Source organism: Equus caballus, chromosome 10 (assembly GCF_041296265.1).
Source record: "Equus caballus isolate H_3958 breed thoroughbred chromosome 10, TB-T2T, whole genome shotgun sequence".
Taxonomy (NCBI): domain Eukaryota; kingdom Metazoa; phylum Chordata; class Mammalia; order Perissodactyla; family Equidae; genus Equus; species Equus caballus.
Window position 1 is genome coordinate 18554374 of NC_091693.1, and position 14760 is coordinate 18569133.

At 39.9% G+C, this 14760-nt stretch overlaps 1 protein-coding gene across 2 annotated transcripts; it reads right to left on the bottom strand.

Moving 5' to 3' along the window:
* Positions 1–1280: 1280 nt before the first annotated feature.
* On the bottom strand, positions 1281–10669 carry LOC100629393 (binder of sperm protein homolog 1). Of its 2 annotated transcripts, none has more exons than XM_070223110.1 (5): positions 10549–10669; positions 5486–5506; positions 4238–4267; positions 2276–2407; positions 1281–1903 (listed from the first exon to the last, which is right to left on the bottom strand). In XM_070223110.1, the coding sequence occupies exons 1-5, from the start codon at positions 10619–10621 to the stop codon at positions 1761–1763; spliced, it is 399 nt and encodes a 132-aa protein (XP_070079211.1). In that variant the 5' UTR covers positions 10622–10669; the 3' UTR covers positions 1281–1760. The 2 variants fall into 2 exon arrangements, with proteins under 2 accessions (XP_070079211.1, XP_003362329.4); XM_003362281.5 differs by lacking the exon at positions 10549–10669 and adding an exon at positions 8036–8425 and having other exon boundaries at positions 5486–5552.
* Between the last annotated feature and the right edge of the window lie 4091 nt (positions 10670–14760).

Below are 14760 nucleotides of genomic sequence, written 5' to 3' on the forward strand. Positions count from 1 at the left end.
TGCATCCATGTTGTAGAATGTATCAGCTCCATTACTTTTTATGGCTGCATAATATTCCATTGTATGGATCTACTGCATTTGGTTCATCCACACCTCTGTTGACAGACACTGAGATTGTTTCCTCCTCTGGGCTACTGTGAACACCGCTGAAAAGAACATGGACATAGAAGAATTCTTTCAAGTCCCTGCTTTCCATTCGTTTGGGTATATGCCTAGGAGTGGAATTTCTGGGTCATGTGGTAATTCTACGTTTAGCTTTTTTATCTTATCATCTGTTTACATTATAAAAGTCATAGCCACATAACTCTTTGAAAATGAGTTAATCCACTGGATTCATAGTTTCTGAAGATAGTGACAATAATATTTACCTCATGGGGTTGTCATGGAGATTAATGATGATGTGTGTAAATCACACAGCATAGTATCTGTCATAAACTATAAACTATAATTGTGGAGACATAAAATTTGCTTATTTCCTGAATGGCTCTGGGAAACTCTGACCCCACCATGGAGTAAATGGCTATGTACTGTACCATGGACATGGCTTCCTTCAGCCTCCCCACCCTGGTTCCTGTGGTTCATATCTGAGCTGCTTTGAGCCTCACTGCAACACTTTCCCCCATCGATACTGTCAACTTAAAAAGCAAATTTCCCTGTTATTTTATCTCAAAAGGAGTTTATTTATGATATAGTCCAAAGAATTGCAATTCAGTAAGTGCATGCTATGGCAAACCATAGGCAAATCCAGAGAACAAAGGAGGGGAGCTGCTTTTATAGAGAAAAAGGGGGAGGGGGCGGGGCTGTTCTAAAGGAAAGTCTATTGGGGGAAAGTAACAGTTCAGGGTGGAAACGGCTTCTCATTGGCTGAGCTGTGGGGTTTCTCATTGGCTGAGCTGCAGCATTTCTCATTGGCTGAGCTGCAGTGTTTCTCATTGGCTGAGCTGCAGTGTTTCTCATTGGCTGAGCTGCGGTGTTTCTCATTGGCTGAGCTGCAGCGTTTCTCATTGGCTGAGCTGCAGCACTTCTCATTGGCTAAGCTGTTGCCAGGTGGGGAGAGAAATCTTCCTTCAGTAGTAAAGTGGTTTCACTTCTTGTCCAAGATGCAAGGGTCCTTTGGTGTAACTGACCATGTGTGATAGGGCCTGAGAGCTCCCCCTACAGGCCTTCCTGACTCCAAGTTAGTTAAGATTTCTTTGATTAATTTCCACAGCCTACCTCAGGTCCCACTTCAGTTACAACTTTTCTTTTTCTGTTTTAAAAATAATTCTTTATTAAGGCAATGCATTTTAATAGACTTTATTTTTTAGAGCAGTTTTAGGTTCACAGCAAAAGAAGATACAGAGATTTCACACATACCCACTGCCCCCACACTCAGACAGCCTCCTCCATTGTCAGCATCTCCTCCCCTCCCAGAGTGGTACATTTTTTACAGTCGACGAACTGACACTGACACATCATTATCACCCAAAGTCCGTCCACTTTTTTTTTTTTTTTTTAACAAAGGGGCCTAATTTTACACAGTTAGCGAGTAAAAATGCTGAGGCTACAGTATAGGTTTCCATATCAAAACCTCCTAAACCATAATCCATAAACAAAACCCCAAGTTATTTCCAGCCAGATCACCTTTAACTCATATCTCGGGGGGGGGGGGGGGACTCTTTTAATGAGGGTCCTACCCCCTCCTTTTCCAACAGAAGCTGAAGATTCCTTCCCATGAGAACGATTAAACCCTTCATCCCCTCTCTCAAGAAATCCCACTATCACTCACAATATTTCCAAATCTTGTCCTTATTATAATTCTGGGTCAGTGAACACCAGTATTTCCCAAACGCATCCCCATCTTCAGTACATTCCCAGTAGATCATGCGTCTGTACCAGAAGGGGAACACACATTTTGCAAAGTCTACAGAGAAGAAAGAAGCAATCAGAATAAAAGATCTTTCTATTTTGTATCTCCTCTTCACCATAGCGTGCATACATGCTTCCCGCTCAGCACCATCTGCTCTGCTCTCACCCGCCCAAAGCGTAAGGGAGGATTATTGGTGAGGGACTGAAGCTATGCTGAAAGGTTTCTTTTCAACACAGTGTGGTTGAAGCACTCAGAATATATCTTTGGTGCAATGTGATTTTCATACTCTCAGAGAACTGCACCTATTGTATTTTCACAATTTAATTGACTGGATTTCCTTTTCAGAACTCTCTTGTGGATCTCACCAAACCTCAGCCCTGGCAACCAGAATTATCACCTCGAGGTATTCAGAGGCAAAACACCCACCTTCTTCAGAACAATACTTCCAATATCCTTGGTAGGTCTCATTTAAGGAGCACCACTTGTGTTTGGCCTTGAACATGACACAGTCATAGAACTTTGCATTTCTATAGTAGAATGGAAAGACACACTTGCCATCTAGAGAGAACAAAAATTCTTCATTGTCTTTGGGAGTGTTAGTTGACATGTCACAAAATTACTTTCCTCCTCTTGGTGGTTGCGCTCTGAAATCAGAGCCACTGCCTATGGCTCCACTGAACGTTACTGAGTCACGTGATAGTGGAGCTGTTGGCCCTCTTTTAATAAAGGGATTTGGTTTTATTCCCCTTACTCCTGTCCCACTTTTTTCCTGGTATAAACAGTCTTGAAATTTTGCTTAGCATTTGCCCCCACTTCCAGAAATGTACCCTAAGCTGAGACACAGAAATGTGGGCATTTATCTATTAAACATTTTCCCCCCGTATCTCTTTTCTTCAACCTCTTCCACCATCACACACACATGCAAAAATGCATGTAGCCTGGTTTGTATCTTTCCACACTTTTCCCCATGCCCATATGGATCTATCCATCTAGATATCTATCTAGATAGATAGATAGATATGGATGTGTATATATATATATATATGTACACACACACATATCCATCAATACAACATATATAATCATACAATGTATATGTAATCATATGTATTATATATATAACATATAATACATATAAAAATATATATATGTCCCTCACAGGCACACATACACAGATTTTTGCTCCCTCCCCAAATGAATCATACTTTATAACCATAACCTTACTTTCTAACTTAACACATCATAGAAATCCTTTTAAACTTATCTTTTTAACCTTTGTCGCTCTAACTCCTCTCTACTGCTGATTCATCTTCTGTGACATGGATTTTGTCATAATTTATTCGATACTTCCCATATTCGGATATTTTCCCTCTGTAAATCAAGCTGCAGCAAACATTCCATGCATGTAAATCCTAATGGAAGCAACTGTTCGTACAGAATAGAATCCCAAAAGCAAGGGTCTTGGGTTAAAGTATACATGAATTTTTAACATTGATGGGTATTGCTTTCTCAAGAAAATGGCAATTCATTTTTTCCACCAATATGTTCTTTTACCTGGATTTTCACCAGCATGAAGCATTTATGCACTTTTTAAATGTTTACCTTTATAACAGATGATGCCAGTCCTGCTTTAAAAGACATCCTGGTCCTTAGAGCGTAACTGTATTTTCCTCTTAAATTAAATGATTTTATTTCTTTTGTATTTAAAGTTTGATTCAACAGGCATTTAGTTTTGTATATGACGCAAGAGGGGAGTGCAACTTTATTATCTTCCAAGTAGATTTTCAATAATGACAAATTGAAGATAAAAGAAACCACTTGTGCATTTAAACACCCATACACTTAAAACCATGTATTAGATTCTAATATATCCTGGGATCCATTCTATATTATCTATCAGGTTTCTTGAAATTATTAGAGAAGTAGGATATCATAGTGGTAAAATGAGCAGAGTCTGGAGCCAGCAAGCATCCAAAAAGATTACTTATTATTATTTGACTCTTTCTAGGCTGATATCATGCTGTTTATATTACTATATTCATGTTTTGTCTAAATATCTGATAATATAAGGCGCTTCTCCACCTAAGCACTGTTTTTGTTCATAATATTCCTAATTACTAATGGACGTTTTTTCTATATGAATTTTAAAATCAGTTACTCTCTATCAGATTGGCAGAAATTAAAAAGTAGAAGAATTTAGTGCCAGTCAAAGTTCAGGGTGACTTCTAATTCTCATTTTTCTTTATCTGTTTACAAGATATTTCTATTAAATTTTATGAAAGGAAGAAAAAGAATGTCTTTGCCAGAAAAAAACTTCACTGATCCCCCCATTTTTACAAAATGAAAAGAAACTGTACTTTAACAGTGAAAGTTATCTGATCAACTTACCTTTGATTTCTGGAAAGTGAGTTATAGTTTCTGAAAAATAAAATTTGAAGATGACGTTTATTTCACTATTCTTGTGTCTTCCCATGAAGAACATGGCACGATCTTCTATTTTTTTTAGAAGTTGCTTTACGTTCTTCACTAGGGTTTTATCATGTACTTTAAGTCCTGCACATTTCTTGCTGATTGAACTCCAAAGTGTACCGTTGATGTAAACTAGAAAGATTTCCTTTTCCATCATTGTCTAGTGGTTCTTACCATTATAGAGAAACTATTGACCAGCCACATAGCCAGATTCTCTCATTAAAACTTATAATCTTTACGATTTTTCCTGGGAGTTTTAAAATATTCAGTCATAAAATAATTGTGCCTGGGGGCCGGCCTGGTGGCGCAGCAGTTAAGTGCGCACGTTCCGCTTCGGCGGCCCGGGGTTCGCTGGTTCGGATCCCGGGTGCAGACATGGCACTGCTTGTCAAGCCATGCTGTGGCAGGCGTCCCACATAGAAAGCAGAGGAAGATGGGCATGAATGTTAGCTCAGAGCCAGTCTTCCTCAGCAAAAAGAGGAGGATTGGCAGCAGTTAGCTCAGGGCTAATCTTCCTCAAAAAAAAAAAAAAAGTGCCTGTTATTTTCCATAGGCTTATGGGTTATTTCCTTTTGGTGATATCACAGAAGTTAGAGCCCCCACCCCCTGATCATGTTAACTAGTATTGGTCACAATAGATACCTCTGTGCTTTCCTGGTTTTAGTTGGAATGACATTCAAGTTAAGGATGTTCATTTCAACCCATGGTTAATAGCGGTCCAAAAAAATAGAAATCAACCATTAAGGGAATTTTAAAATAAAATACAGCTTTATAATATCATGCAGGCATTAACAAAGATGAGCACATAAATAGATATGAAAACATTTTTACTTCACTTTTAGGTGACAAAAGGCACTTTCTATTTCATTATGTTCTGTAAGACTCTATTTTTGCAAAAACAAATCACTTATGAAGTTGCATGTAATATTTGATCACACAAAAATATTAATAATAAAATTGACGGTAAAATTATGATTTCTCTCTTCTTTTTCCTTAAGTATTTTTAACATGGAACATACTTTATCTAATATACAAGGACATAAAATAGTAGTTTTTCATTTAAAAGTATGATTTCTTACCAGGAAAAGAAGTATAGTATTCAATGATTTAACATTTTATTGAAAAATTTAAAAAGAAATTCTAATAAAAGAATTTTGATCAACTCACCTACATATGAGGAGTCTTCATCTGAAAAACACAATTTTAAACAAATATTTATTTCACTAGATTTAGCCTTTAAAACAAAATAAAAGTAAAATATTTTACCAAATTCTGTTCTAGTAAGAATAATAATATTTTGAAGGCAATGGATCAAAATTTACATGGAGCTTATTTTCAGTAGCGTGATTGTGGGTGATTTCTAATTTTTCCTTTTGCTTTACCTGTCTTTTCCAAATATTGTTAATGAATAGAAACAATTAAAATTATTTTTAAAATGAAAACAGTTCAACAGGCAAAATCAAATGATTTACTTTTTCCACACTTTGCCACAAAATAAACCATATTATAGCAGGATAAATATGTTTTTTCATTTCACCATCCTTTTCTGTTTTATTTTGTTTTATTCTATTTCTTTTTCATACTATCTGGAAGGTAAGATTTGAAGCAACACTTTCTTAACCATCCTAGGCTTTTAAAATGAGATCAAATTTATTTTAGAAATTTAGAAATCTGTTAAAGAAAGGTTTGTGCAGTTCAGCTTCCTAGGTTTGTTGTGAAGATTAAAGGAAAACTTGTGTCAGACTCTGCACAGTACACAACAGAGAGAAAATACTTGGTACATGGTAGCAATTTTATTGCAATGATAAGATTCTTCTTCTAACAATTATCATTATTATTTTCTCCCCTACCAAATTGAAGACTCATTCAAGTTTGCAACAGATTTTCACAAACCATAGAAAACTTATATCCGCTAAAAATGGCTTCAGAATTCAAGTTTAGGAGCCTTTGGTATCCAGCAAATATTGAAGTTACAAGAAATGTCAAAGAAAGTGCTAAGGCATCTCATGATAAATGGATTGTCCGTCGTTCACGGATCTCCAACTGCTCTTCTCAAAGATCAGAACACAGGGAGGTGTATATTTGCCTGTAAATTTTGAACAGGCAACCTGTAAAAAACACGAAACTTGTTTTTTCTAGGAGGGGGAAAAATGACAAAGAGGGCAGTGAAAGAATCATTACAAGAATGAAGGATGCCAGTAGGAGGACACATTCAGAATATAAATTGACAGTCAGAGACATGGCTAAAGAAATACGGTTTCTCAGAATCTTTATCTTAAATCTCAGTTGTCACTAGTTAGCTGGGTGACTTTGGGCGCATGACTCAGCCTCTCTGTGCCTCAGATTCTGTTCTATAAAATGAGGGCAATAATTGCACCTACCTCATGCGATTGTAATGAGAAACAGATGTATTATGCATGTATAGTACTTAGAACAGTGCTTGGAACAAAGAAAGCACGTAAGAACTTATAGCTGCTATTGCTATCAACAACGTTATAACTACTGAAATATCATCCACACCTTCATCCTCATCATTATGGTTAACCATCGCATCATTTCATCACATGGTGTGTCACTAGTAAGATTTAGGTCAGTCTTCGGGAAAGACTTAGTGGTGTTTCCAACAGAGAACCCCATATATTTTTAAGTTTTGTCATCTCTTCTCACTGACACCTGAATTCTACTATTAGAAATTCATGCCTTTGGAGTTACCACCTTCCAAATGGAAATCTCTTTCTCTAGGAGAGAAAAATAAAGATGATACCACTGGTCTGTGTAGGAAATGCAAATACACGGAGCATCTGCTATGGATTGAGCGCTGTGTTGTATTTAATGTATCAGAATAGCTTTGCGAGGCAAGCATTATTTCCATCATCTTACAGACAAAAGGACTAAAGTTCAGAAGAGTTAACTAAGCTCTGTAATATTGCTGAGTGGGTCTGGCAATTCAATTTGAGTTCCCCCTCAGAGGAGAAGTTTCAGCGGAATAGAATAGCGCAAACCCCGGCACGGGCTCAACCACTTAGCAACCAGCTGCCCTCAGTTTGCTCAGCTGTAAAATGGGGAGAAAACTTTAGGACGTCAAGTCCACCCCAGATCGAATATTTTAACATTCCTGGAACGAGAGAAACTGCCTGATGACTTTACTCTTTTCCTTAAAGCAGCATTTCTCAACCATTTTCCCTTTATAAGCCACTAAAACTGTAATACTTACTTCTCCACCCTTAATCTTTAAGCATTCATTCTTTTAAACATTTTTTCCTAAAACAAAACAAAACAAAACAAAATCCTGACATAATCATAATAGCAAAGAACTGTAGAATGCTCATGGTGCGTGGTGGGAATGTAAAATGGTCCAACCACCACGGAAAACAGTATGGAGGTTCCTCAAAAAATTAAAAATAGAACTACCATATGATCCAGCAATTCCACTTCTGGGTGTATATTCAAAAGCATTGAAATCAGGAGCTCAGAGAGACATCAGCACCCCCCTGTTCATTGCAGCATTATTCACAATAGCCAGGATATAGAGACAACCTAAATGTCCGTCGATGGATGAATGGATAAAGCAAATGTGGTATGTGCATACAATGGAATATTATTCAGCCTTAAAAGAGAAGGAAATCCCGCCATAGGCGACAGTATGGACAAACCTCGAGGACACTATGCTAAGTGAAATGAGCCAGACACAGAAGGATGAAAACCACATGATTCTACCTTAGGTGAGGTGCCTGAAACAGTCGACCTCCCTCTGTGAATATTAACTACTAAATCCAAACCTGCAGGCTGCGTCTCCAATAACTGGAATAGTACCTGTAAGAGAACATGCAATACAGTGCTAGAAATAGTCATGAGATGAGGATGACAGCCCCGTTCCGAACTTAATGCATGCCAACACAATCCCAGCAATCCTGGGTGGGGGCGGCAAGAATTACTCCCCTCCTGGGGCCGGCCCGGTGGCACAGCAGTTAAGTTCACACATTCTGCTTCGGCAGACCAGGGTTCACTGATTCGGATCCTGGGTGTGGACCTACACACCGCTTGGCAAGCCATGCTGTGGCAGGCATCCCACATGTAAAGTAGAGGAAGACGGGCACGGATGTTAGCTCAGGGCCAGTCTTCCTCAGCAAAAAAAAAAAAAAAAAAAAAAAGAGGAGGATTGGCAGCAGATCTTAGCTCAGGCCTAATCTTCCTCAAAAAAAAAAAAAAAAAAAGAAAAGAATTACTCCCCTCCTGTTTCAGATGTGGGAACTCAGAGCATCTGAGGCCCAGATCCTTGCCTGAGGTCACAGATGAAGCTTGTGTTGGAGGCGAGAGAGAGGCTGAGAGGCCTCAAAGGGAGCTGGACTTCTGAGCCCTTGTCTGGAGGCGAGGCGAGGAGAACTCTCAGCCCTCGGCAGGCGGGGATGCGTGGGAGCTCCGGGCTATCATTCCCTCTCGCCTCCAGAAAATAAAAGAGGCTCTTGCAGTGCAAAATTCACATTTTAGCACAACCCTTTGCTAAAATTTAACCATTGGCCAATGGGCCGTCCCATCCCACAGGAGCCTGAGATGGTAACAGGCGACAGATGACAACCCCAGAACTCTGGATTCACACTGCCTGTCAGGGTCTGCCCACCTGGATAGTCTTCGGTGCAAGGGACCCCCCTCGTGATCCCCGAGTATGCCCCAGTAGCTTTGTAACAGTGGCTACATTCCATCTTGTGCAGGGCAAATTTCTAGTGCTGGAACGAGATCACTCGGCTGAACCCTCTGTGAAGTTTTGCCAGGTCCATCACGTCTCGGGCCCCAGGCCGGGAGTGCAGTCGATTTAGCACGCACGCGCATCGTCTGTTTCCTCTTCTCTTCGCACCAGCCTGTGAACTCACTGAGCCGACAGCCTCATGCATTTCATCTCTGCATCCTGTGCGTCTGGCCGGATCAAAACCTACCATCTTAACTGTTTCTCAAATGCTAAAATGTAATGCTCTTCATGTTCTACTGTCTGCAAAGTCAGAATACCCCTTATGCTTGATGGCATCTTATTATCTGCGGGCCGGGTTGCTATGCGGGCCGTCGTGCTTACTCCCTGCCCTGAATAGGACGATATTCAAAAGGCCGGCGTCAAGACCTGTAGTATGCATGTCGGTGGCTCCAAAGAAACTCTCAGAGACAACAACGCGACCCTCTTAACCTCTGGGAAGCAGATGCTTATAAGAGGAGAGGGAGATAGACAAGAAGCTATACTTTAGAAGACTCGAAAGCAGACCGACACCACAGCATTGTAAAGACCAGCTAACGCGCCCAGGACCAATGGGTTTTAGTTTTTAGTTCTTTTATGCATTGTTTCAAGAAATGCTGCAATCACTAAGATTCCCCACAGCACTGAGTTAATGCTATGTGGAAAAATGTGACGTCAGGAATTCAGGAGGCCGGATACTGAAACTGGAGAAGTTTCAGGATCACCTTAACCAGCTTCTTTCACTTATATTTCCTTTTTTATGTGTGTCCAAAAGTGGTATCTCATTAAAAATAATGTATGTCCAAGTTAAAAGTTGTTATTTTTCAGTAAGTGTGAAATAAAAATTCTAACTGATAAGAAATCAGTGGTCATAGTGACACGGAGAGTATCTTCTTCTTTTTTAAAAAAAATATTTATCAGAACTGTGTTTGATTTATATGTTTCATGCAAAGATGGCCTGACGAACGCTTAGAAGTACTACGTGCAAGATTATTATTTTTGCCGTTCCATAAAAACATTGTTTTCATGACGATGTGTAATCCTCATCAAACATAGGAGAAATGCATCCATAAGGAAATTCCTTCTTAGATTGTCACTTTCTAATTGTGGAAGGCAACACAATTTTGGTAAAGGAATAAAATAGACTTTCCAAAAATTAATTTCATTTTCAACATGTCTACCTAAGGCATTTAAAATATATTAGAGTGAATGGAGACACGTTATCCAGTAACATGACTTCTGCCAATAGAATTTTCCAGTTTACATTCTTATTCTCTCATTTTTACTAGTTGAACCTTCTTATTTTTTTTAAAGGCCTGTCAGTGGATCATGTCTATTAAATGGAAATACTTGAAAAATGGAGAGAATATCTTTCTCTTTCTTAGGGTACATGTAATAAGGGTGATTCTTACCCTCTGCAGCATCTCAGATTTGGTTACATATGGCAGGAGATGTGCAAAACTCAAATTTTTAAATGCCCAACCCCAGACACAGTCACGCTGCTCCTCACCGTCAAATCCAGTACCGGCCATCCTGTGAAGCTGGCAGACCCAAACCAACAGAAGCCCCACGTGCAGGGTCATGCTCCTGCCTCCAGGGACTGGTGGTCAGCTGGCTCATCCTCAGGATTTTATGGCCACAACCACTGTCTCCTCCCTGTCCCCTCCTCCCTGTCCCCTCCTCCCTGTCCCCTCCTCTGTCTTTCTTCTAATTCCCTGTCTCCTCCTCCGTCCTTGCCCTTTCTCTCTCGTCTTCAGTCTCTTCCTTCTCTTCTCCCCTTCCTGTGTCTACCGTCCTTTTTCCTTCTCATCTCCCTTCTCCTCCTTCGTCTCCATCTCCTCCTCTTCCTCCCGCTTCCCTCCCTCTCTCTCCTCTTCATTCTCCTTTATCCTTCCCCCCCCACCCCCGTCCCAAAGCTGGACCACCTGCCTCCCATAAGAAGACATACTTAGTCAACTGGCATTAAATACAGACAGGGAGTAGAAGAGTTGTGATGAGGAATTTCAGGCTGTTTGCACAACAACAATTATCAAGGACCCCTGAGCAGTCATAGATTTATCCACGTCTTGGACCTTAAGGGTCTTTGAAAGCCAGAGCTGAAGGTCCCCTGGGGAGGCTCAGGGAGGCTGCTTGGAGGAGATTTGCTTCCCCGATACAAGCATCTTTGTGTATCCTCCATGAACCTTCAGTTCGGGCCACTGTGCTCTGGTGGCCCTTGAAGATTTAGCTAATGGGCTGCAGGTGGCTGTGCAGTTCTGAGGAATAGGCAATGCAACACTGATGGTCACTCACATTTCACAACTCTGGAAAGTGAGATTAATCGTGACTCCGGAAACATACCCTATTGTATTCTTAATATTCTTAGAGTTGAAAGGATGTCCGCCATTTTGACTCCATTATTTTTATGAGTAAGGTGCGAATTTCTTTTGGAAATAACGGCCAATGAAAGCCCTGACTCCAAATTACAACTGTCAAAATGTCAACAGCTCTCAAATCAGACGCCCTCAACTGCGTTACTTCTGCTGCCCTTGCACAATGTTTTTTTTTTTTCCTTTAATGAAATAAAAGCCTAGTCAAGAATTTTAAATAGCTAACCTATCTCTGGGGACAAGTAATTGGAGACCGTTGTTGCTTTCACTTATTTCTAACGTTTCTGCATGCGTGCGCTGCTCCCTACAATCACTTGAGAAAGTTTGTCCCTAAATCTTGGATCTACAGATGTGCCAATAATGCAGTTGGCTTTTAAGGGAAAGTCATTTGAGAATTCCTGTCAGCCTCGCAGCGTTCATTTCTTGTGACCCACTTCAACTGCCTCCCAGGAGTTGGATCTTCACAGCGAGGATCAGGTAAGAAACACTTCCTTCGTCACCCACAGAATTTCTTCACTTCTTCACCACATCTGAACACAAACTACTCTTCTGTAAGACGAGGGCAACCCTGAGAAATCTTCCTCAGTGATCCGGTGAGCCAGGAGGTGCCCTATTGGACATCTTTATTGTTCAAGCAGCCTTCGAACATATAATAGCTGCTCTCCCTTCTTATTTGAAGATCTTTCACCAAACCCAATCAGGCAGTTCTAGAATATGTTCCACAACGTAACAGTTGGGATTTGGCTCACTATCTTTTTGCTATTTTAATTGATTCTTCATGGACACAAAACAAAAGCATGTTGACGTCATACATTTGCAACTCCAAAATCACTCATCTTTGCCTCCACCATCTTTGTTCTACATCAATCACAGTTGTAAGGGTTGTCACCAATTTCCCATTCTGTAAATATTTCCTCAATCAGATTCACTTTGTTATTAGCTGTATGAGAACCAAGAGCCCCTTAGAAAGTGAATGAAGTAGAAGAGAGATTAACTTCTCGTTAGCCCCTCTTGCTGTCAATTTTTACTTTCTTTTCTGTTATTTCTGCATGCCCGAGTGTTGATAAATGAGCTAAGAATTAGCACATCTGATATTGTCAATAAACGTGTTGTATGCTTAGCAGAATCTAATTCAGGGAAAATTTTTGAATCACATATTTTCTAGAACAATGTATCTAAGATTTGCTTGAGCAAATCTCAAAAATCTTCAGCTACTCAAATTTGTTGGCCATTTATAGCAATAATGTAAAAAAATTGTTTAAATTCTTAGCTTCCATAGACTCAAAGGAATATTTTTCTCAAAATATTTTTGTAAAATCTGGCATTTTGAGGTTTGATTAGTGAGAACAACCTGTGTTACAGCATCTCATTTTTCTCTGCCACATTCTTTTCCTTATGTGCTTTATATTTTTTATCATACTTGGAAAAAAGACAGTTTCACTTGGTTAACACTGAGTGGCAAAATTGTCATTATGCCTTTAATTTATGCTCACACCATTGGAAGAATTCTAAAATGGGATTTTTTTTAAAGACTGTTGGCCTAAATGGAATAGGCATAATTCCTAAGGATTTTGTTTAATAGCATGAGTTTGGAATATCAAACAATTATGTAGATACAGATGCAGACATAAACACTTAATCTCTACTATTCTGCCTTGTTTATGATAATTGAAATTTGAAATCAATTTTACTCTGAAGGGATATAATATTCTTCTGAAAGTTAACTAGCTAATTAACTTTAATAATTTTCATATAAATAAAATTCCCTTATTCTATATTTCTTCTTGGAAGTTCTTAACAATTGACTCTTTTCATATGGAATTAATGGCTTTCACAATCACGTTGATTATTGTTGCATTTTGCGTTTGCCTTAACAAATTAGACATCTGGTGTCACTGACATAATTTCTACATATAAAGTACGTAAGATTCACTTGCCGATTATACATAGAATGCATACTCAGATTTAAAGGTGACTATTAACATATTAAAGACGAATTTTAAAGCATGCCTTGTTGCCATTACTGATGTTGTGCATATTAAAATGCATTTTATGCATATTAAAAACAAAAACAGCCTAGATGATCACCAAAAGTCATGGATCAAACAAGTGTTCTGGGATTCCAGAAAACATATTGAATGAGGCAATTGAACTGTCTGGCCAAATGCCAAGGTCAAAGCTGAACACAGATTTTAGTCCAATAACAAGACCAAAACTTCACATTGGCTTCAACTGTCATTTATCTGAACATGAATGCACCTGAGCATTTCTCCTTTTGTTGTTAAATTAAGCCATTCTGCTTTCGCCATCAGCTCCTTTCCTTTGCCTGTGTTTCTACTCTGTTCCTTGCCTTTTTCTTATGATTTGCAGGAATTCCTTGATGATTCTGCAGGTGAGTGCCAAGTCAGTTTTGCATATTGCAAATGCCCGCTCTCCTCTGGTCCTCAGAGCATCTATCTTCTCACTCCTGCTCAGGGAGATGTGAGACGGAGTTGAACTCAGAACCTCCAGGCTTATAGCTCAGCTCTGTCAGTTACCAGTTGGGTGAGCCTGGACAAGTCACTCTGCTCTCTGAACCCTAACTTCCTCTTTCTAAAATAGAAACAGTTTGGCTTATAGGGCTTGTTGGGGAGATTAAATGAGTTAGAGTGGATAAAGGGCTGGCCAGGTGCCAGATCAGTGTCTTTTCCTCTGTGCCACACGAGACAAGGGATTTAGGAAAATTCTATTACATCAAAGGAGGCAGAAAACGTCTCAGGGAAGGTGCTTTGCCTCCGCCTCCTTGGGACCCCACAAGTCCTCTGTCTTGCCTTAGATGTGCCAGCGGCATCCACCGTTGCCCCCGCCAGAGTGTCAAGCGCGTCATTCCCTGGATAACCCTGTCACGTCTCAGCGTATGGGAAACTTGAGGACAAGAGAGTCAGGCCTGTCCTCCCGGAGGTTCCACCCTAAGCAGGAATGGATGGTATCAGGATAGGTGTTTTGGAGTAAAAACCCCAGTTTGAGTTCTAGCAGAGAGGATGGCAGCTCGCTGTGTCTGTGTGTAAACGCGTGGTGCCGGAGGAGACGCCCTGGGAGGACTCATCGCTCCCTTTACAGTGGTGGTTCTAAGGCAGAGGTCGGGGTGCTGAAGTTGTTCAACGTGGACACAGCTTCAGTCATGCAAGACGAATACGTTCTAGAGATCTGCTGTGCAACTTAGAGCCCATAGTTAACCATCCTGTTCATTATACTCGAAAATTTGTTCAGAGGGGAGACCACATGTTGTGTGTTCTTAACACATACACACACACCAAAAGCAAATACACAAACAAAAACCAAGGGACGGGAGGTGAAGGATATGTTTATTTCCA

Coding starts and splice junctions, on each gene's coding strand:
- LOC100629393 (XM_003362281.5), bottom strand. CDS start 8,392: ATGTGGGATGCCTGCCACAGCATGGCTTGCCAAGCGGTGTGTAGGTCC. Junction 5,553..8,035: donor TTTCAGGCACCTCACCTAAG/GTAGAATCATGT, acceptor TTTGTTTTAAAG/GCTAAATCTAGTGAAATAAA. Junction 1,904..2,275: donor GAAGTATTGTTCTGAAGAAG/GTGGGTGTTTTG, acceptor TCTTCTCTGTAG/ACTTTGCAAAATGTGTGTTC.